At 38.0% G+C, this 16,341-nt stretch overlaps 1 protein-coding gene across 1 annotated transcript; it reads right to left on the reverse strand.

The window, feature by feature from the left end:
• Positions 1-503: 503 nt before the first annotated feature.
• On the reverse strand, positions 504-14,237 carry LOC139138358 (probable serine/threonine-protein kinase qkgA). Its single transcript, XM_070706696.1, has 4 exons — positions 14,171-14,237; positions 2,973-5,880; positions 2,336-2,480; positions 504-1,750 (listed from the first exon to the last, which is right to left on the reverse strand). Exons 2-4 carry the CDS (start codon positions 4,557-4,559, stop codon positions 1,542-1,544), a joined length of 1,941 nt encoding a protein of 646 aa, XP_070562797.1. The 5' UTR covers positions 4,560-5,880; positions 14,171-14,237; the 3' UTR covers positions 504-1,541.
• Positions 14,238-16,341: the final 2,104 nt, after the last annotated feature.

Raw genomic sequence — 16,341 nt, forward strand, 5'->3', positions numbered from 1 at the left:
GAGGGTTGATGCTCCTTCAATTTTCCAATATTTTGTTCGGGAAGTGACGCCGGCAATATAAAACCGCACTTATAACATAGTCTCTGTATATTTTCACAGAAGTTTTCAGCATGATGAGAGTACCAACGCTGTGACTGACATGTAATCATAAATCCCCCTCGTCCAGTGCTGTTGGAATCAGCCTGACATGTGCGTTCAGTGTGGTCTTGCTGAATGAATATTCAACTAGGGCAATGGTCACGCAAAAATATTTAAATTTAGTGCTCCGCCTGCCAAGTTGACATCATCACAATGGAATGCAGTAGCGGTCTCCTGACCCTCGGTCGTTTCGCTTCTCGACATTTCTGTCCCTACCGCCGGCGGCGCACTTTAGTTGATCATTGAAATTAGGCCTACATCATCGAAGCGAATGAGTTCTGGAAAGCGAATCTAGTAGAAATGAAGTTTTTGAATTCTTCCTGGCGAATGTAGCAAACTTATAACACTGAATTTAAACATTCGTTGAACCATCGACCAAATCAAAATACAGTCTTTGATTTTAATAGTAAACACGAGAGGGATTACATTCATTGCAAGAAAGTAAACTTCTGCCTACTAAATAATACAGTGTACCATTATCCACTTCAACATTGCACCAATTATTGGTCATAAGGCGAGCACCTTTGCGCTATCCGTTAATATATCTCACCAATTACTCACTTATTTGTTAGTTCCAATCATATCGAGGACGACTACGTTTTTATTTGTATTAGCCCCTTTTGTCAAAATTTAATACATAAATGTTTACCTTGTTGGTCATATTCACACCCTCTTCTCATCCACTACTCGCAAAATAGCATTCACTGAAATCTCCCTGTAACAGTTCAGTAATTTTCAGTTTGGCAGAATTTGTGAACAAAGCAGATGAACTTAGAACAGAACGTTGTAACATTCCATATATTCTTTCTCTTGTAATGTATGTACTGTATTGTCTTATGAACTTCAATTTGGGCTCGTGACCTTAAAGAGCAACAGTGAATTATATGTCAGCTATAGTATATTTGGCTTTCTAATTAAATCTATACATGCAAATTCATTTCATTGGAAACGCCCTCGTTTGAGTAATCGGAGTACATTTTACAACAAAGCATACGTAGATATGTCCTAAGCCGAGAAGGTCAACTTTCGCAGTGGTTGTTCGTGATGAAAATGTAATGCTCTTCAGCACTAAAAGAGTTTTGTTGCAACAAAATTCAGGTGTGTATTCATACTACAGATGAATCAAGCAAAACGTCAACTTCTACAGGAAATAAGAAAAATAATACGAGTGACTGTTTCGAATTCTGGCTCATGTTAGCCTTTTTTTACAACTATAACCGCGGTAAACATTCTCTCTCTCAGTCTTTTGATTCTGAGATGCAGACTTGTGAACGCACAACAGGAAGCAATTCATTCCTCTTAATTGGCATGTATTTGCAGACACCTTGCTAATTAATGCTGATCTTTTTTACTAACATGTGCTAGCTCATCGAACATGCCAAGCTTCGTACAGTTTTGCAATATCAGAATATGTTGTCCTGAGGCGCCTGGTTTATGTGTTCTTTGATGATAATAACGATGTCATATCGCTCGAGAGATGGCCTTTGTAGTAGTTCTAGAAGATTCTTGATCGTTGCATGATGATATCTTGACCATTCCTTTAGGATTTCACCGGTTGGATTACTCTTCTGACCATATATTTGGACTTGCCCAGCCGTATATCCAAGTTCTCCTGCATTTGTAATAAAGTTGATCAAATTCACATAAATGCAATATATGGTGTTTTCAATCTGGTTCGAACTCACAACGTACGGTACCCAGTCACCAAGCGGAGAAGCCACAGGCAAAAATCCAGCCAAATCCCCACTCTCAAAAAAGAGTGGTGCAATGACCAAGCCCTAGAGTTCGTGAAGCACTCACACTTATACACTCACTATCACAGATCGCACACAAACTTTATCGAAGCAATGGATACATCACCTAAACTAGGCAAAAGACAGCCTTGGGGACAATTCTGTCCACCAGCAAAGCTATCAACCCAGGGTAGAAAATATGGTGTTTTCAGTCGGGCTCGAACTCACAGCGTACGGTACCAAGTCACCTAGCGGAGAAGCCACGGACAAAACCTATCTTAGGCAAGCTATCTTAGGCAAAAACTAAAGAAGATGAAATAAATATTAACAGGTTCATATCTTCTTTCCTGCGGAAACTGAGAAACAAAGTCTGCTGATCGATCAGCTTGGCAGTGATCAATCAATGTGTCTCACGTGATCATCATACAACGTAACAGTTTCACAACCGACCATGGATAACTCACCGGCTAGGAATCTCCAATCACCTGTCATGCGGTCAACATTTAGATGATCACAGATATCCTTGTAGAGGATTGGTGGCATTTCAGATATGTGAGTCTCAAGCGTTATACATCGTTGTCCTGGTAATCTTAGATCAACATCTTCACGCTGTTATGGGTAAATTAAATGTAGAAATTCTGGTTTATTAGAAAATGCTTCATTGCTGACAAGAAAATTGGCTAATTGTTTTAATCAAGTAACCGGAGTGTTCTTCATTCATTTCATTGTCCCGGTTTTTCACGTAAAGCAATTGGATGGAAAAACCTGAAAAGCAAACGTAATAGCTGTCGAGCAGACAAACTAGCACACTGTCAATGTTGAAGCGAAAACGCAACACATGATAAGTTTTGTCGTCGATTTGAAAACATTTTTGAAAGCCAAATTCAGAATACGGTAAAAGTATTACAATTCAATATGGCGTTCCTAAGTGGAAAGATGTTGTAAAATTACAAAGGATGTAGTAAAATTACAATGTCCTTACAGGCTCAAGCGAGAAACACATATCTAAGGCACTTTCATATTCTAATAGTCACTGCCTCTCTCCAAAATAGATAATGTGCACATAAAAGGATGTCTATATCGTGAAACATTCGAACTCACCACCACTGACACGGGATATGGTGTCAGTATCTTACGTCTTCCTTCACACAAAAGATTGAGCTGCAGATTGTCAAAGAGTTTTCCACTACGATTGGCTAAGTCTATGACATGGAGATATTTTGGGTTCTTATATTCTCCATGATTCTTATACGGACATGGCATTCCCAATGTGAATTCCATAAACTTGAAATCTCGTCTTCGTATGATATTCAGCTGTTTCAGAAGCCATTTGAGCAAACATTTAGAGTCAACACAAGGGGCCTTTTGGACTGTGACTTTTATCAGATTCTGTTCCACAGGAATGTGATGGACAAGTTGTAGTATGTACGTGATGTGACGGTCAAAGGAAAACCTTGCGATGTCACTGTAGACATGTCTCTTCAAGGATGATTTCAAAACTATTTGAGACCTCATACAACGTGCCAACAAGCGCCAAAAAACTACGTCAGGCAGGAAAGATCCAAAATCGAAGTAGTACACGTCATCGTTATTTTGAAAAACCTGCCATCTTGGCTCAGAGTCACATTGACCACCTACATTGTACGCAGGTAGAATGCTCGGGGCCATGTACAACTCCTCATCGCCTTGGGATTCTCTCGGTATCAGACACAGTAAATCATAGGCAAGTAGTAAGGATAGAGTCAACTCTTTTGATATACTGACTGATTTTGCAACATAGCTAATGAGGTGAGTGTCTGCAAGTCCTCGTTTGTCCATTATGTCCCACGATTTTGTTAAACGACGTGGTCTCAGGATTGGAGGTGGAATTGTAATCAGAACTTTCATTAAAGTAACAAGAACGTTTGGTTCAAAGATGACATACTTACTTAAATGTTCATCAAAAGGTTGATATATAATTTCGCCTGCTTTGTGAAAAAACCTGAGCATTTTACGAAACTCGATTTCTTCAACGGAAAACTGTTTTTTCACAAGATGTTTAACATCATCATAAAGGGATATTGCTTGTTCGCCATCGGAGTGACTTTTACGCTCATTTATTAGTTTATAAAAGTTCATGTACGGTACAGGAAACTTTTCTTGCACATAGAGCATATCTTCTATTTCTTTTAAAATATACCTCTGCAGGCTGTAAGAGGTTTCGTCTAAAGCATTTGAATTCTCAACCGAAAAGACAAGCATGCCTTCAGGGTTTTTAACAAAGCGATCACTAAGCCGATGTATGTCAAGTTTTGCTGAAAGATAGCTATTAAGTTTGTCACGCTGACTTGAATCGATGCTGTTTCTATGTGTCCCAACCAGAAATATAGCAGTGTCCTGACTTTCTGTGTGGGCGCAAATGGAATTTAGCCAAAACACAATTCTTTCTAGCTGTTTCTCTGTATTTTTCACGGCGTCTTGAAGATTAAAGACCAGTAAATAAACTGAATGCGTAGAAATGAAAATATGATGCGTTGAATAATACAACTCTTGACCGGCAAAATCCCATAAACTGAGACGAGTTGCAAGGTGCTTATCTCCTCGTATTTGCTGTCTTATTGCTTCACGCACGTGAACTATAGGAATGGTTTGTCGCCTGACCTTACAATATATGTACAGATCTACAATTGGTTGCGTTAAAATGGACATAACATACACAAACAAAGATATTGTTGGAGGCCATGCGATGGGAAGGCTAGGCCAAGCGAATGACCAATAACTAATCCGATCATCAGTCCACTAAGTCTCTTTGTTATATATCCGAAACAAAGTGAAAGACTGGCTGTTCTTCCCCAGATTATACCTGAAAAAGTACCAACCCAGATGAAGGCACCAAAGACGAAAAAGACAGCAAAACAGCTAATTGTAGGAATACAAGCGAGAAGAGACATGATGACTAACAAAACTGGCAAGATTTTTGTGAATTGAAACACAGCTTGAAGCTTACTTCTGTACGTGTGCATTATACAACCAAGTGCCACTCCTAGGAAAATGAAGGGGAAACCCACATGGTAAGAAGAGACATCAGTCCTGTCAATGCACCATACTGGTATTTCTATGGTCATGTTTCTTGCAGGAACGAGCATACATAAACCCCATGCAATACCATTTCTAAAACCGATTCCATAGGACGCACCTATAGCGTAGCCAACGACATAAAATGTCCATTGGTACATTATCAAGGAGGGGAAATATGTAAGTGATGATGGTTGGATATAAGATTGCACAACATTAAGCAAAACATCATTCATAAGTGCATCTGTACTTGAAGAAATTGTCAAATTAGTTCGAAGATATGTCATTAGAGTAACATATGCCAATACAGCTAGACCAGTACCATAACGGTATGTGATCATGAAGTCACCACCCCACATCAAACAGCAAAAATAACAAGCTAGTTGGAGAAGGCCGTAGCCATATTGTAGGCTAAGTTTTTCAAGAAAACAGAACAACAGTAGTCCAAAAACGAAAAACTTCGCGACAACTTTGATAATTTTCCGACAGGGCCATTTAAGGAAGTCCATGGATTCTTCACCTCCAAGAACACATTGCTTTGATTGTTCCTGAGTCTGCGTTGTCGATGACTGAATCGCACTTTCTGCCGTACACCAAGATACACATCTTTCAAACTCATCCGAAGTCGACGTCTTACATTCTTTCCATCTGGAGTCTACATCTTTGGTCTCATACATCTTTGTTTCAATTCCTTCAGTACTTGGCTCGTCAATTTGAAACTTTTCGCCGGTCAAGAGACGCAACAGACTAGTTTTCCCAACCCGCGCATCGCCGACAAACATAACTTTACTTCGATTGAACGGCAATTTACCGGAGTGTTTGTACTTCTCGTAAAGTTGTTTCACTTCATCGTCGTGTGCTAGTGCCCCAAAGTTGTAGCACCTCCCGTAGTTTTGAAATCCATACAGCGTAGCTTCCAATTTGTTTGTCATTGTTGGCTTCCAATTTCCAAACCCTGCAAAACAGTGTGCACAATGAAAGTGTATATACACACAGTTATCAGGTAGTACTACGTTCTTTTGTGTATGCTTGGCATTTTTTTCCAATCAAGATTGCAATGCAATGTTTTCCAGTCAGATCCACGTCTTTCCCACACCACTCACAACATTCTCAAAGTTTTAAACAAGCAATATCATTTCAAAGTCTTCTACATACTAGGCAATGTATTTTTTTGAAGTTTTCAGAAACAGTCACCTAACTTCTATGTAAAAGTTATCTTACAATTTACACGTATACTTAGATCTGTATATTTCTTCACTCTCTTTATATGTACCTGAAGAAGCTCAAGCTATAAAGCGTAACATCACAAGAAATACATCTAAGTCTAGACGAAATAACCAGAGTGTCAGCGTGCTTGTTTTCAACGAATATTCATTATATATATATATATATATATATATATATATATATATATATAATATCATATATTATATTAAACAACAATGTATATATATATATATATATATATATATATATATATATATATATTAAACAACACATATATATTAAACAACACAAATTACTTCAAGTACGAAGTAATGAAATCTGTTGCTTAAGCGTCACATCACGTGGTTCGACCCCCTTTCAGCAAGAACGTGAAAACTAATATCAGCAACAAATTTCTTGAACTTGTTGACAAACACTTTCCAAAAGGGTCTAAACTTCTAAGATCTTCAATAGGAACACAATTAAAGTGAGTTATACCTGTATGAAGAATATGGCAAGTATAATAAAATCGCATAATAATAGGGTAATCACCGGAGATCATTCAGCTGATTGTAATTGCAGGGGCAATCAAGTCGGCATGCCCCTTGAAGGGTAAGCGTCAGGTCAAAGGCGTGCACGTAGTTTACAAGGCCAAAGTATCAACATAGGGCAACACAGAGAAGGTTTATATCGGCCTCACTGATAAAACCTTCAAGACGCGCTACACTTACCAGAAAAAAGATTAGTTTATAGGGTTTTTCACAAAATACGAACCTATATTAACTTAGGCTAAGTGATTGACGGATTTGTCTCACTGCTCCACACACCTTCCTCCGATGTACCCATAATGTTGATTTCAAAATTTGCAAATATACATCACGACATGAATTAACTGCAGTGTGACTGAAATAAAATCGTATAAATTCATGCGCAGAACGGGATAGTGAGGACCGCAGTTGCACTACACCGTGTTAGCGTCTATCTTCACTGCACAGATGAAACCCACTTTATAAAGTATTGTACATTTATTCACTTTTTGAAATAACAGATTTATTTGAGACACAGTATGCTGTTGATTGCATGCATTAAATGTTACAGTATGAATAGCTTTTCAGGATTGTTATGAGAACTAAATGCTTTTAATAATATGTATTGTTCAATTATTCACTATCTGTTCTTTAACTGCACAGCTTTCTGAGCTTTAGTGTCATACACGTAGATGTCACATTCGATTATCACTATGTCATAATGCATTATTGCTCACTTTCCATCTTTAGTTGCCTGGTTCATTATTAGCCACAGTTTCCTCGTTTTCCCCAAAAAACCTCATCTAACTGTTACGTTGCTACCAACATTGTTCAAAATGTTCAAACTTCTAGCTTGTTTCGTTACTTTCACTTTATCTTTGTGGTGACTAAATTTGGCAACGATTGGCTGTGGTTTGGCACAGGTTACAGATATTCTATAGACTCTCTCAGTTTCTATATTTTCTTCTACACGTGGATTACTTTTAATAAACTCCAGTACTTTTTTTCTGAATCTTCCCGAGATTCTTCATCACTCTGCTCTATCCCATAAAATATCAAATTATTTTCTCATGTAGATTGTCCGCGTTGTTTGTCAAGTTCCATTTCAGGGTTATCAACTTTTCAAAGTCGTCTATTTTAAGCTGCTAAACTACTATTTCATTAATTCTATACTTTCGCCTGTCCGCCAAGTTCTGCACTTCTTCATTTAGATTATCTATCTTTGTATTCAAAGCTTTTGTAAGTTATCCGTTTTACCGTTCAGTTGCTTCATTTCTTTAAGTAACTCAACGGGAAGCATTGCTAGATAAACAAGAATTTCGTAATCTCTTCGAATAAGTTGTTTAAGTACATCAAATCCAAGTGTCCGTCAACTTAGCTAGCTAACTAGTTGTGTCGTGCTTGGATCCTGGATTCGGTTCCACGTCGCAACACATATCAGGTAACAATAAGACTAGGCGTCTAACGACAGGTGACATGCTATCAAAGTGGGACCAATATTGCCAAGTACTGCTCATGCCCGTTTTGAAAGCAAGAAAACTTGCACCGTCACTGCTGAACAGTTATGCCCATTTCGTTCAGAGTTCGCCAATGCTTCAACATGATATTTACGTTTTCACTCTACCAAAGTTTAACGGACCATCTCATAGAAGAGCTTAGGTGTGCAACAAATATGATATTGATATTCAATTCAATGATATCAAATTTTTTATAAAAAACAAGTCTTCCGCGCTGTGTTTCAAAAATGTTGAATTTAAAACTAGCTAGATCTGTTAATGGATTAATTTGCTTGAACGTATTTTCCCCTTAGGTGTCTATTGTTCACCTTTTCATTACCCCCGTCATAGTCAGCTGTAGCTGTCATTTCTCATTCCCACAATTTTACATCCAACTTTATAGTGTTAATCGAAGTACTGCTGTTTCTTTTAGTAACCTCAGAAAACTGGTTTATGAAAGAATTGTTTTCTGCCCCGTTCAAAGTGACGTGTCATTATGCATTAGATGAAAATTCAGTAGATTTTCGATCGGGTTCGAGCTCTCATTGTACGGCACCCAGTCACCCATCGAAGACATCACAGTCAAAACCGCTCGGTCAAAATCCCCACCCTTATTGAGAGTGGTTCAATAACAGAGCTAAGTGGTTACAATTTTTGTGAGTTCATAAAGCATTCGCACTCATATACTCGCTATCACACGTGCACGTCGCACACAAACTTTATCTGCGCAATGAATGCATCGCTTTACAGGGTGAAAGACAATCCACCCAAATCGGTACTCTCGAACTGCCAAGGTCCTCCACAGAACACAAAGTTTGTTTTCGTGTCTCTCTCCCCCAATTTTCTTTACCTGCTTCCCTAATATGACAAACCACACTCGACAGTATATTTCACACTTTCACTCTATTGGGAAACCCCTGGCGCGCCATGTTCGATTCTGGGTACAGTGTCCCGTCTCTCTCGGGGAAACATTATCCGTTCAAATTCTTCTCAGAAACAACACGAGAACCTATCAAACTTAGGATGGACCATTTGATATTCTTAGGGACCGTTCAGTTTTTACGGCCGGGAGGCCGGCAAAATCCAGGGGGTCATTGTAATTTTGGAATCCGCGGAGGGGGTCATCGCTTTTTCACTGGTAGGAAAGGGGGGTCACCACATTTTCAAAAACATAATACCTACAATAAAGTTCACTTTATGCCATGGTCATGATCGACCCTCTTTAACGGCGGGCCGCCTTCGGCGGCCCACTACAATACATTTACTTTATGTAATAGCCCATGACCCTCTTAACGGACACACGCCTTTGGTGGCCCACTCCGATTAGGTTTACTTCATGCAATGGTCATGATCGACCCTCTTTACCGACGGGCCGACCTCGGCGGCCATCTACAATAAAGTTGACTTTTACGTAATGGCCCATGACCCTCTTAACCGGAGGGCTGCCTTTGGTGAACCACTCCCATAAAGTTTACTTTATACAATGTCCATGGACATAAGTTGTCTATGGAAATGAACTTAAAATTGCCTTACATTTTCCGGTCGCATAGTCGCCGCTGTTGCAACAGTGCAATAATACTTGTGATCGCATCATCGAGCGTCACGGCCCAGCTTCGATTACAATAGTGTTTACTTTCGCCCAGATTTGCAAGTAATAAAGTCAAAAAGTTACTAAAATAATTTACAAAGTTTGAAAAAAAACCGCGTTTGGGGTGAAAATACACATATTGATTGGCCATGAGGGCCATAGATTACGGGAAACAGTCTGTTTTTGTGGGTGACTTCCAGGCCCGAGGGGTTAAAGACGTATGCTGTTGCCCTTTTTGCCAGTCAATATGTGTTTTATAACACACCTCATCCGCAATCATGCATAAAAACGTACCATACACAAAACTTGTTGCATGTAATATGTTTGAGTGGTTCGGCAAGAAACAGTATTTCCCGACAGCTTCGCAATACTTCTGCAAAACGTCCAGTGGACCTTCGATTATCGTTTTCATCCATTTCAAGTCCTTGTTGGCAATAACCAGAGCATTCATTTCTTCTTCAAAAAGTAGGATAAACTGATAAATTTCTCGACTATCGTTCGCTCGGCCGCAGACAACATCTTTGTTTACATTGACTTTGCGCATGCGCAAATATCGTTTTTGAAGTCAGCGGGCATCATTTTTCAGAACTCATGCCTGGCATGCAGAAAACAGTTTCGACAAATGATGCCTGACGACGTGGTTTACTTGGACCAACACAAAAAGGACGCATTCAACGTGACTATATGCCAGGCATGCAGGAAACAGTTTCGACAAATGATGCCTGATGACGTGGTTTACGTGGATCAACACAAAGGGAAGCATCCAACATGACTATTAATTTACGAATTCGAACACAAGACTGTGGATGAGGGGTGTTATAAAATAAATTGTTCGATAGCATATCTGCCGCGTGCACTTGCAAGCGTCATTACTTGTGTCAAAGGTCATCGCCGTAGTACTTAGTCGAGAGCACTCAGCGAGCTATCGAACGCGTAGTTAATAAGGGCGCGAGGTCACACCTTTGACGAAGAGGAGTATGAATATATCTTTGTTAAAAACCCATTTACTATGAATAGATAACTGTCACTTTATTAAATATCATGGATGCGCAAGATTTTTGGTTCAGCCCTATTGTGATGTTCATCCAGAAAAATTCTATGCAATTTAGACATAAATATTTGTAAATCATGCTCATAGGTCACTAGCCTCTAGTATATTTATTTTATTCTTCTGAATATCGAAAGAGGAAGTATGTCTCCTCGATAAATAAACGGAAAAGCGCATTTGCATCGTTTACACCAAAAGATTAATCAAACTTCAATTTCAAAAGTATTCCCCTACTTGTTTCGACGATGTTGAGTATTCAATGAAAATAACAACACCTAAACCGTTGGGATAAATAATCCGCAAGCTTGGTGAACAATCTTAATCACTGCGGCTATCGATAGTAGGACCCCATCGACAAATGTTGGCGGGCCTAGACAGAAAAATAATTACTCAACGTTGGCGCATGATTGCGTCAAAATGATCTGAAACTAGAACACTTTTTATCAGTGACATGTGAAAGATATATAAAAAGAAATTGAATGAACTTTAACCCCATGAACAGTTGCCTTGGCGCATGCTATTCACGCTCTTCTCAGTTATCGTTTTGCTTCTTGTTAAGATCAGCAACCTATTTTTTAAATTTTTAACCTAAAATTCAGAATGCGAGCACGTGCAGGAATGGATGAATGACACCTTAAAAAGGTGACGTCGCCTGTCAAAGGAGATGACGTAACACGGCGGTCTACACTTCCGCCTAAGTCATATACGGCAAGATTTGTTCTCATTCCCCTCCAAATCTTCGGTTATGCCTCTGTTCTATTCAAATGAAGAAAACCTTTAGCCTGCTTGTAAATCTTTCGCTTTTACGCGCCTCTTTGACGTATTGATTGTAACTAAATATAAACAATGTTGTTGTTATCAGCCGCCGCTTGCAATAAGTAAATTTCCGTAAACTGTCAATCTCAACAATTTGGACTTTATTCCGACTCGTTACACACTGTTCATTATTTATATGTTGTGAACTTTTTTTCAGATGTTAATATGTATGTGCAATGATCAATGAAAGTTTAATGCCAAACATTGTATAAACATCATCTTTATACATTCTTCTATCATTGAGAAGTTCAATCAATCAAATCAATCAATCAAATTTATTTCACCAGAAAGAAAAAAATAACTACAACACAAAAACAAATGTCAAAGTATACCTCGTTACAATGTTTCTGGTGAGGACCATGGAAATAGTCCATAGAGACTAATCTAGTCCATGGCCCAAATCTCAAAGAAAAAGTATAACAAAGCAATCATACGTACGTATATGAGACAGACGGGTGTCAGCAAATGAGTGGTAATTATAATAAAAAAAATAAAGTGTCAATCAGCAACAACAAATATATAAATATAACACTAAAATAAATATGACACTAGAGTTTGTAAATTAATTTAGTAAATAAGAATGCAATTCCGTTTTGAATAAACTTCTGGATTCTAGTTTCTTTAATGAAAGTGGTAAAGAGTTCCAATGTTTGGTAACTGCATACGTCATGTTATGTTGAATAATTCTAAGTCTTGTATGTGGGGCTCGAATATTATTGTCAGTAACTGAACGTGTTAGATAATCATGAGAGACAAGGTCAAAATAACGATCAATTGTATGGGGTAAATTGTTATGCTTTAAGTCAAAAGTAAACATACATGAGTAATATTTACTTAACTTGTAAATATTCAAAATACGTAAATTTCGGAACAAAGGCTCAGAATGAGCATGGAAATCGGAGAAGGTGATTAAGCGAACTAGCTTTTTCTGAAGAAGGAAAATTGGCTCAAGGTAAGTCTGGTAGGTGTTTCCCCAATTTCAATACAGTAGGATAAGTGAGGTAAAATAAAAGCGTTGTAAATATGAAGAAGAACAGATTTTGGAACAAAATGTCGAATTTTTGAAATAATACCAATTTTCGGTGTAATAGCTTTTACAATTCTCTGAATGTGTGATTTCCAAGAAAATGAAGAATCAATATTTACACCAAGATAACCTGCTGAAGAAACTTTTTTAATAACTGTAGTACCGATACGCAAGTTACCCTCAAAAGTAACCCTTCTAAGTAACCCTTCTTGTTTTGTCTGCATTTATGGTTAATTTATTTCCCTTACACCATTTGTCGATCTCATTAAGTTGAACAGTGACGTCATTCAAATTTATTTGCTGGGCACATACAGATCTAAATATGTTTGTATCGTCGGCAAACAGCCTAAAATTAAAATAAGTGGTTGCATTACAGATATCATTGATATAAATCAAAAATAAAGTTGGACCAAGTATCGATCCTTGAGGTACTCCACACCTGATTTGTCTTTGAGTAGAGGGTTCTCCATCAACCACCACGAATTGATTTCTATCTGATAAGTAACTGTGAAACCAATCTAGTGGAATACCCCTAACCCCATAATAATGAAGTTTTTGTATAAGAATGTCATGATTGATAGTATCGAATGCCTTCTTTAAATCAATGAAAATACCTAGACTGGAATTACCCTTGTTCATATTATCTGTTAAATAAGCAACAATATCAGCAAGTGCCAATTTTGTACTGTACTTTTTTCTGAACCCATATTGCATATCAAAAAGAATGTTGTGTTTGTCAAGAAATGAACAGAGTTGCTTGTTTACAACAGTTTCAACAATTTTGCTAAAAACAGGCAAAACTGAAATCGGTCTATAATTACCAAGGTCGAAGGGGGAACCTTTCTTGTACAGAGATGTTATTTTTGCAATCTTCAACTCGCTTGGAAAAATTCCGGTTGAAATTGAAAGATTTATAATGTGTGACAGTGGAGTGGAAATGTAATCGGCTGCATATTTAACGAGAAGGGGTGAATAAGATCATGACCTGTGGCTTTGTTGTGATCTATTAAAAGTAATTCTCTCCTGATATCCTGTTCATGAACAGGATGCAGTTAAAATGACCCATTATGCTTACGATTTAGGTATTTATGAAAATCAACATGCTCTGTAATTTTAGCTGCAAGGTTTGGGCCAATATTTGTAAAATAATCGCAAAATGCTTCAGCAATATCGCTAGAATTTGTTACGGTGTCGTGACCATTTTCCAGATTCAACTTATTTGGTGTAATACTTTTCCGATTATTTCTATTTAAAAGTTAATCCCCCTCAGTGATTCACAGTTCAAATTATCCACTGCTATGCGAAATCTCCAAAGGTATAGCCTTTTAGCCAGGGCTTTAACACGAGTCTTCCGCTTTTGGGAGAGACTTTATATTCGCGTACATGGCATTGGTGAAAGCAAATATTGTCTCATAATGAATTCAAGCATAGATGAGAATGCAAGACAATTCTAAAGCCCTGAAATATGTGTCAATCTGTGGTATATTCACTGTCTTTTCGTCAATCTTCATTTTCAGTTCTATCTACCTGTACTTACCTCAAGGAGAGAAGGATTCACGACGTCTGTGTTCGTTGGCAGCCCTTTACTGTTATACAAGAAGAATGGCCAAAATGAAATTTATGCTACATAGCATTCGCCAATCAGAATTGAGTGAACTGCATGTGAACCTAATGACGACCTGCCCCATATTGCTGTGCTATTTTTAACATACATTGATAAGCTTATCCACATTTATTGCGTGCACTTCCATATCCAGCACGCTTATGGCTGTACCGATCTCTTTACATGAATAAGTTCACGAATATTTAAATTTTTCTCCATTGTATTAGTTATCAAGTTGTTGACACTTCTTTTGAATGGGCTTACCAACAATACACAGTTTGTTTTTCTACAACAGAATAGCTAAGCATTTCATCTATGCACTTCTTTTGTGCAAAACAGTACTGGTTGACTGGAATGCATAAGAGATTTGGCTGGTGAACTGTCAATTATTAAGGGTAAGCAGCAAGGTTCAAAAAATAGTGACAAGACAAAAAGTAATATTTGTTTCGTGTTACAGACGAGTACCATCCAGTGACATTCCCTTTGTAGCACTGTAACTTTCGTTTCTTAGGATTCTGTCCTAGCGCTTATGTTGGTAGATATAGGTATATTTAGTATTGAAAAAAACAACAAAAAAATGTACAACCTTGTTTGACAGAATTTATAAAACAGATTCAATATTAGGCCATTTAATGAAAATTCTTTGTTTGCCGTCCTTGGATTTTTGAAAAACCTACAAGCCAGCCAGCCAAAACACCCCCAAAAACCCAAAAAACCAAACAAACAAAAAAACAGAAACAATACATAGACCAATCACTTTAACTCTAACTTTCTAATCAGTTTATTGGTCACAAGTATAAGAAACTCAACTATTTACATTTACAATGCAGTGTTTCCTGTGATCTTTATTAAGGTAAAGGGCGACAAATTCGGACACGCACACGCTTTAGAACGTTTCTGCGCAGATTTAACTCCAGCCTGCCGCAAATGGGTTATTTTGTAGCGCATATATTTAACATCACCTGTCATTGTTGAAATTGCGCTTTTACCTAATTTTTTGACCCAGTGTCTTAGAAATACATGTGACCTATAACCTTGTCATATTTTAATCCCCTAGGAAGCTGGTTTTTATTCAATATGAGCGAAAAATTAACATTTCTCTCCCATTTATGTGGCGCAAATTACCCATTCACCTGGAGATATTGTAAAAAGTAGCGTGGTGACACCCTTTTATTAAAGTGTAAACTAAATGGTATTATGTCAGGAGTTTATTCGCCAAGTTTGGTCAAAATGACACCATTCAAAGTGACAGGAAGAAAGTTCGAAAATTATGTAGTGATATAATTTCGATATCGTCATTTTGTAATCGATACTTATGTTAAAATTTCTTCACAAACATCATGAAAACTATACATTCGATAGATATGGATCTTAAGTCTTGGTATTTATTAAAATTAACTCGTTTGCTAAGCGTTTTATAATTGCTTTCTTTAGTTTAAATGAATTATATCATTTTTATTTATTTCTAACGACGCCATTTTAAGGTCCGTTTCCATGGAAACGAGCGTGGTAACCCCCATTTTTTATTTCATTTTTGCACTTGCACAACTTCCAAGAATATTTGTGCAAAGTTTCAAGAAAATGACACCACAACTTAATTTTGATGTAATTCGTAGTACTTCACCTTAAAGTGGCACTCCCATTTGGTAACATTTTGAAAACACATTTTTTTAGTGCCAACGGTCGATATTTGACGTGGCGACTGCGCGCGGATCGCGAGATATCGATAAAAACATGTCTTCAAAAAAAAAGTAAAAGTGTGAATTCCGGTGGCCCACCTAAATTCAGCTTCCGAACATCGAACGTTCGGCACTGGGGCCATTGTCAACTAAGCTATGATGTACGAGTCTACACTGACACTGCTGTACGCCACGGTACCACTTGCCTCGGTGATCGGTCATGCCCCGTGGGAGAAAGTTGAGTCTTACTGACTTGGTGATAAAACGAAAAACAATTTTTACTGATTCTACCAGAATTCGCATAGGTGACTAGCCCAGTTACGTGCGGTTGATACATAGCGGCCACCGCGTGGTATGCATAGACGCATACCACGCGCGCGGCGAACCACACGTACTGTGTGGCAGACGACAAAATGTAGTCATCGG

This window comes from Ptychodera flava, chromosome 8 (genome assembly GCF_041260155.1).
Source record: "Ptychodera flava strain L36383 chromosome 8, AS_Pfla_20210202, whole genome shotgun sequence".
NCBI classification, from domain to species: domain Eukaryota; kingdom Metazoa; phylum Hemichordata; class Enteropneusta; family Ptychoderidae; genus Ptychodera; species Ptychodera flava.

What these genes read in the sequence shown, in the direction of transcription:
- LOC139138358 (XM_070706696.1), bottom strand. Translation starts at nt 4,559, where the DNA reads ATGTCCATTTTAACGCAACCAATTGTAGATCTGTACATATATTGTAAG. An exon ending in CATATCCCGTGTCAGTGGTG is followed by an intron (nt 2,481 to 2,972) that starts GTGAGTTCGAAT and finishes TACCCATAACAG; the next exon opens with CGTGAAGATGTTGATCTAAG. An exon ending in TGATTGGAGATTCCTAGCCG is followed by an intron (nt 1,751 to 2,335) that starts GTGAGTTATCCA and finishes TTACAAATGCAG; the next exon opens with GAGAACTTGGATATACGGCT.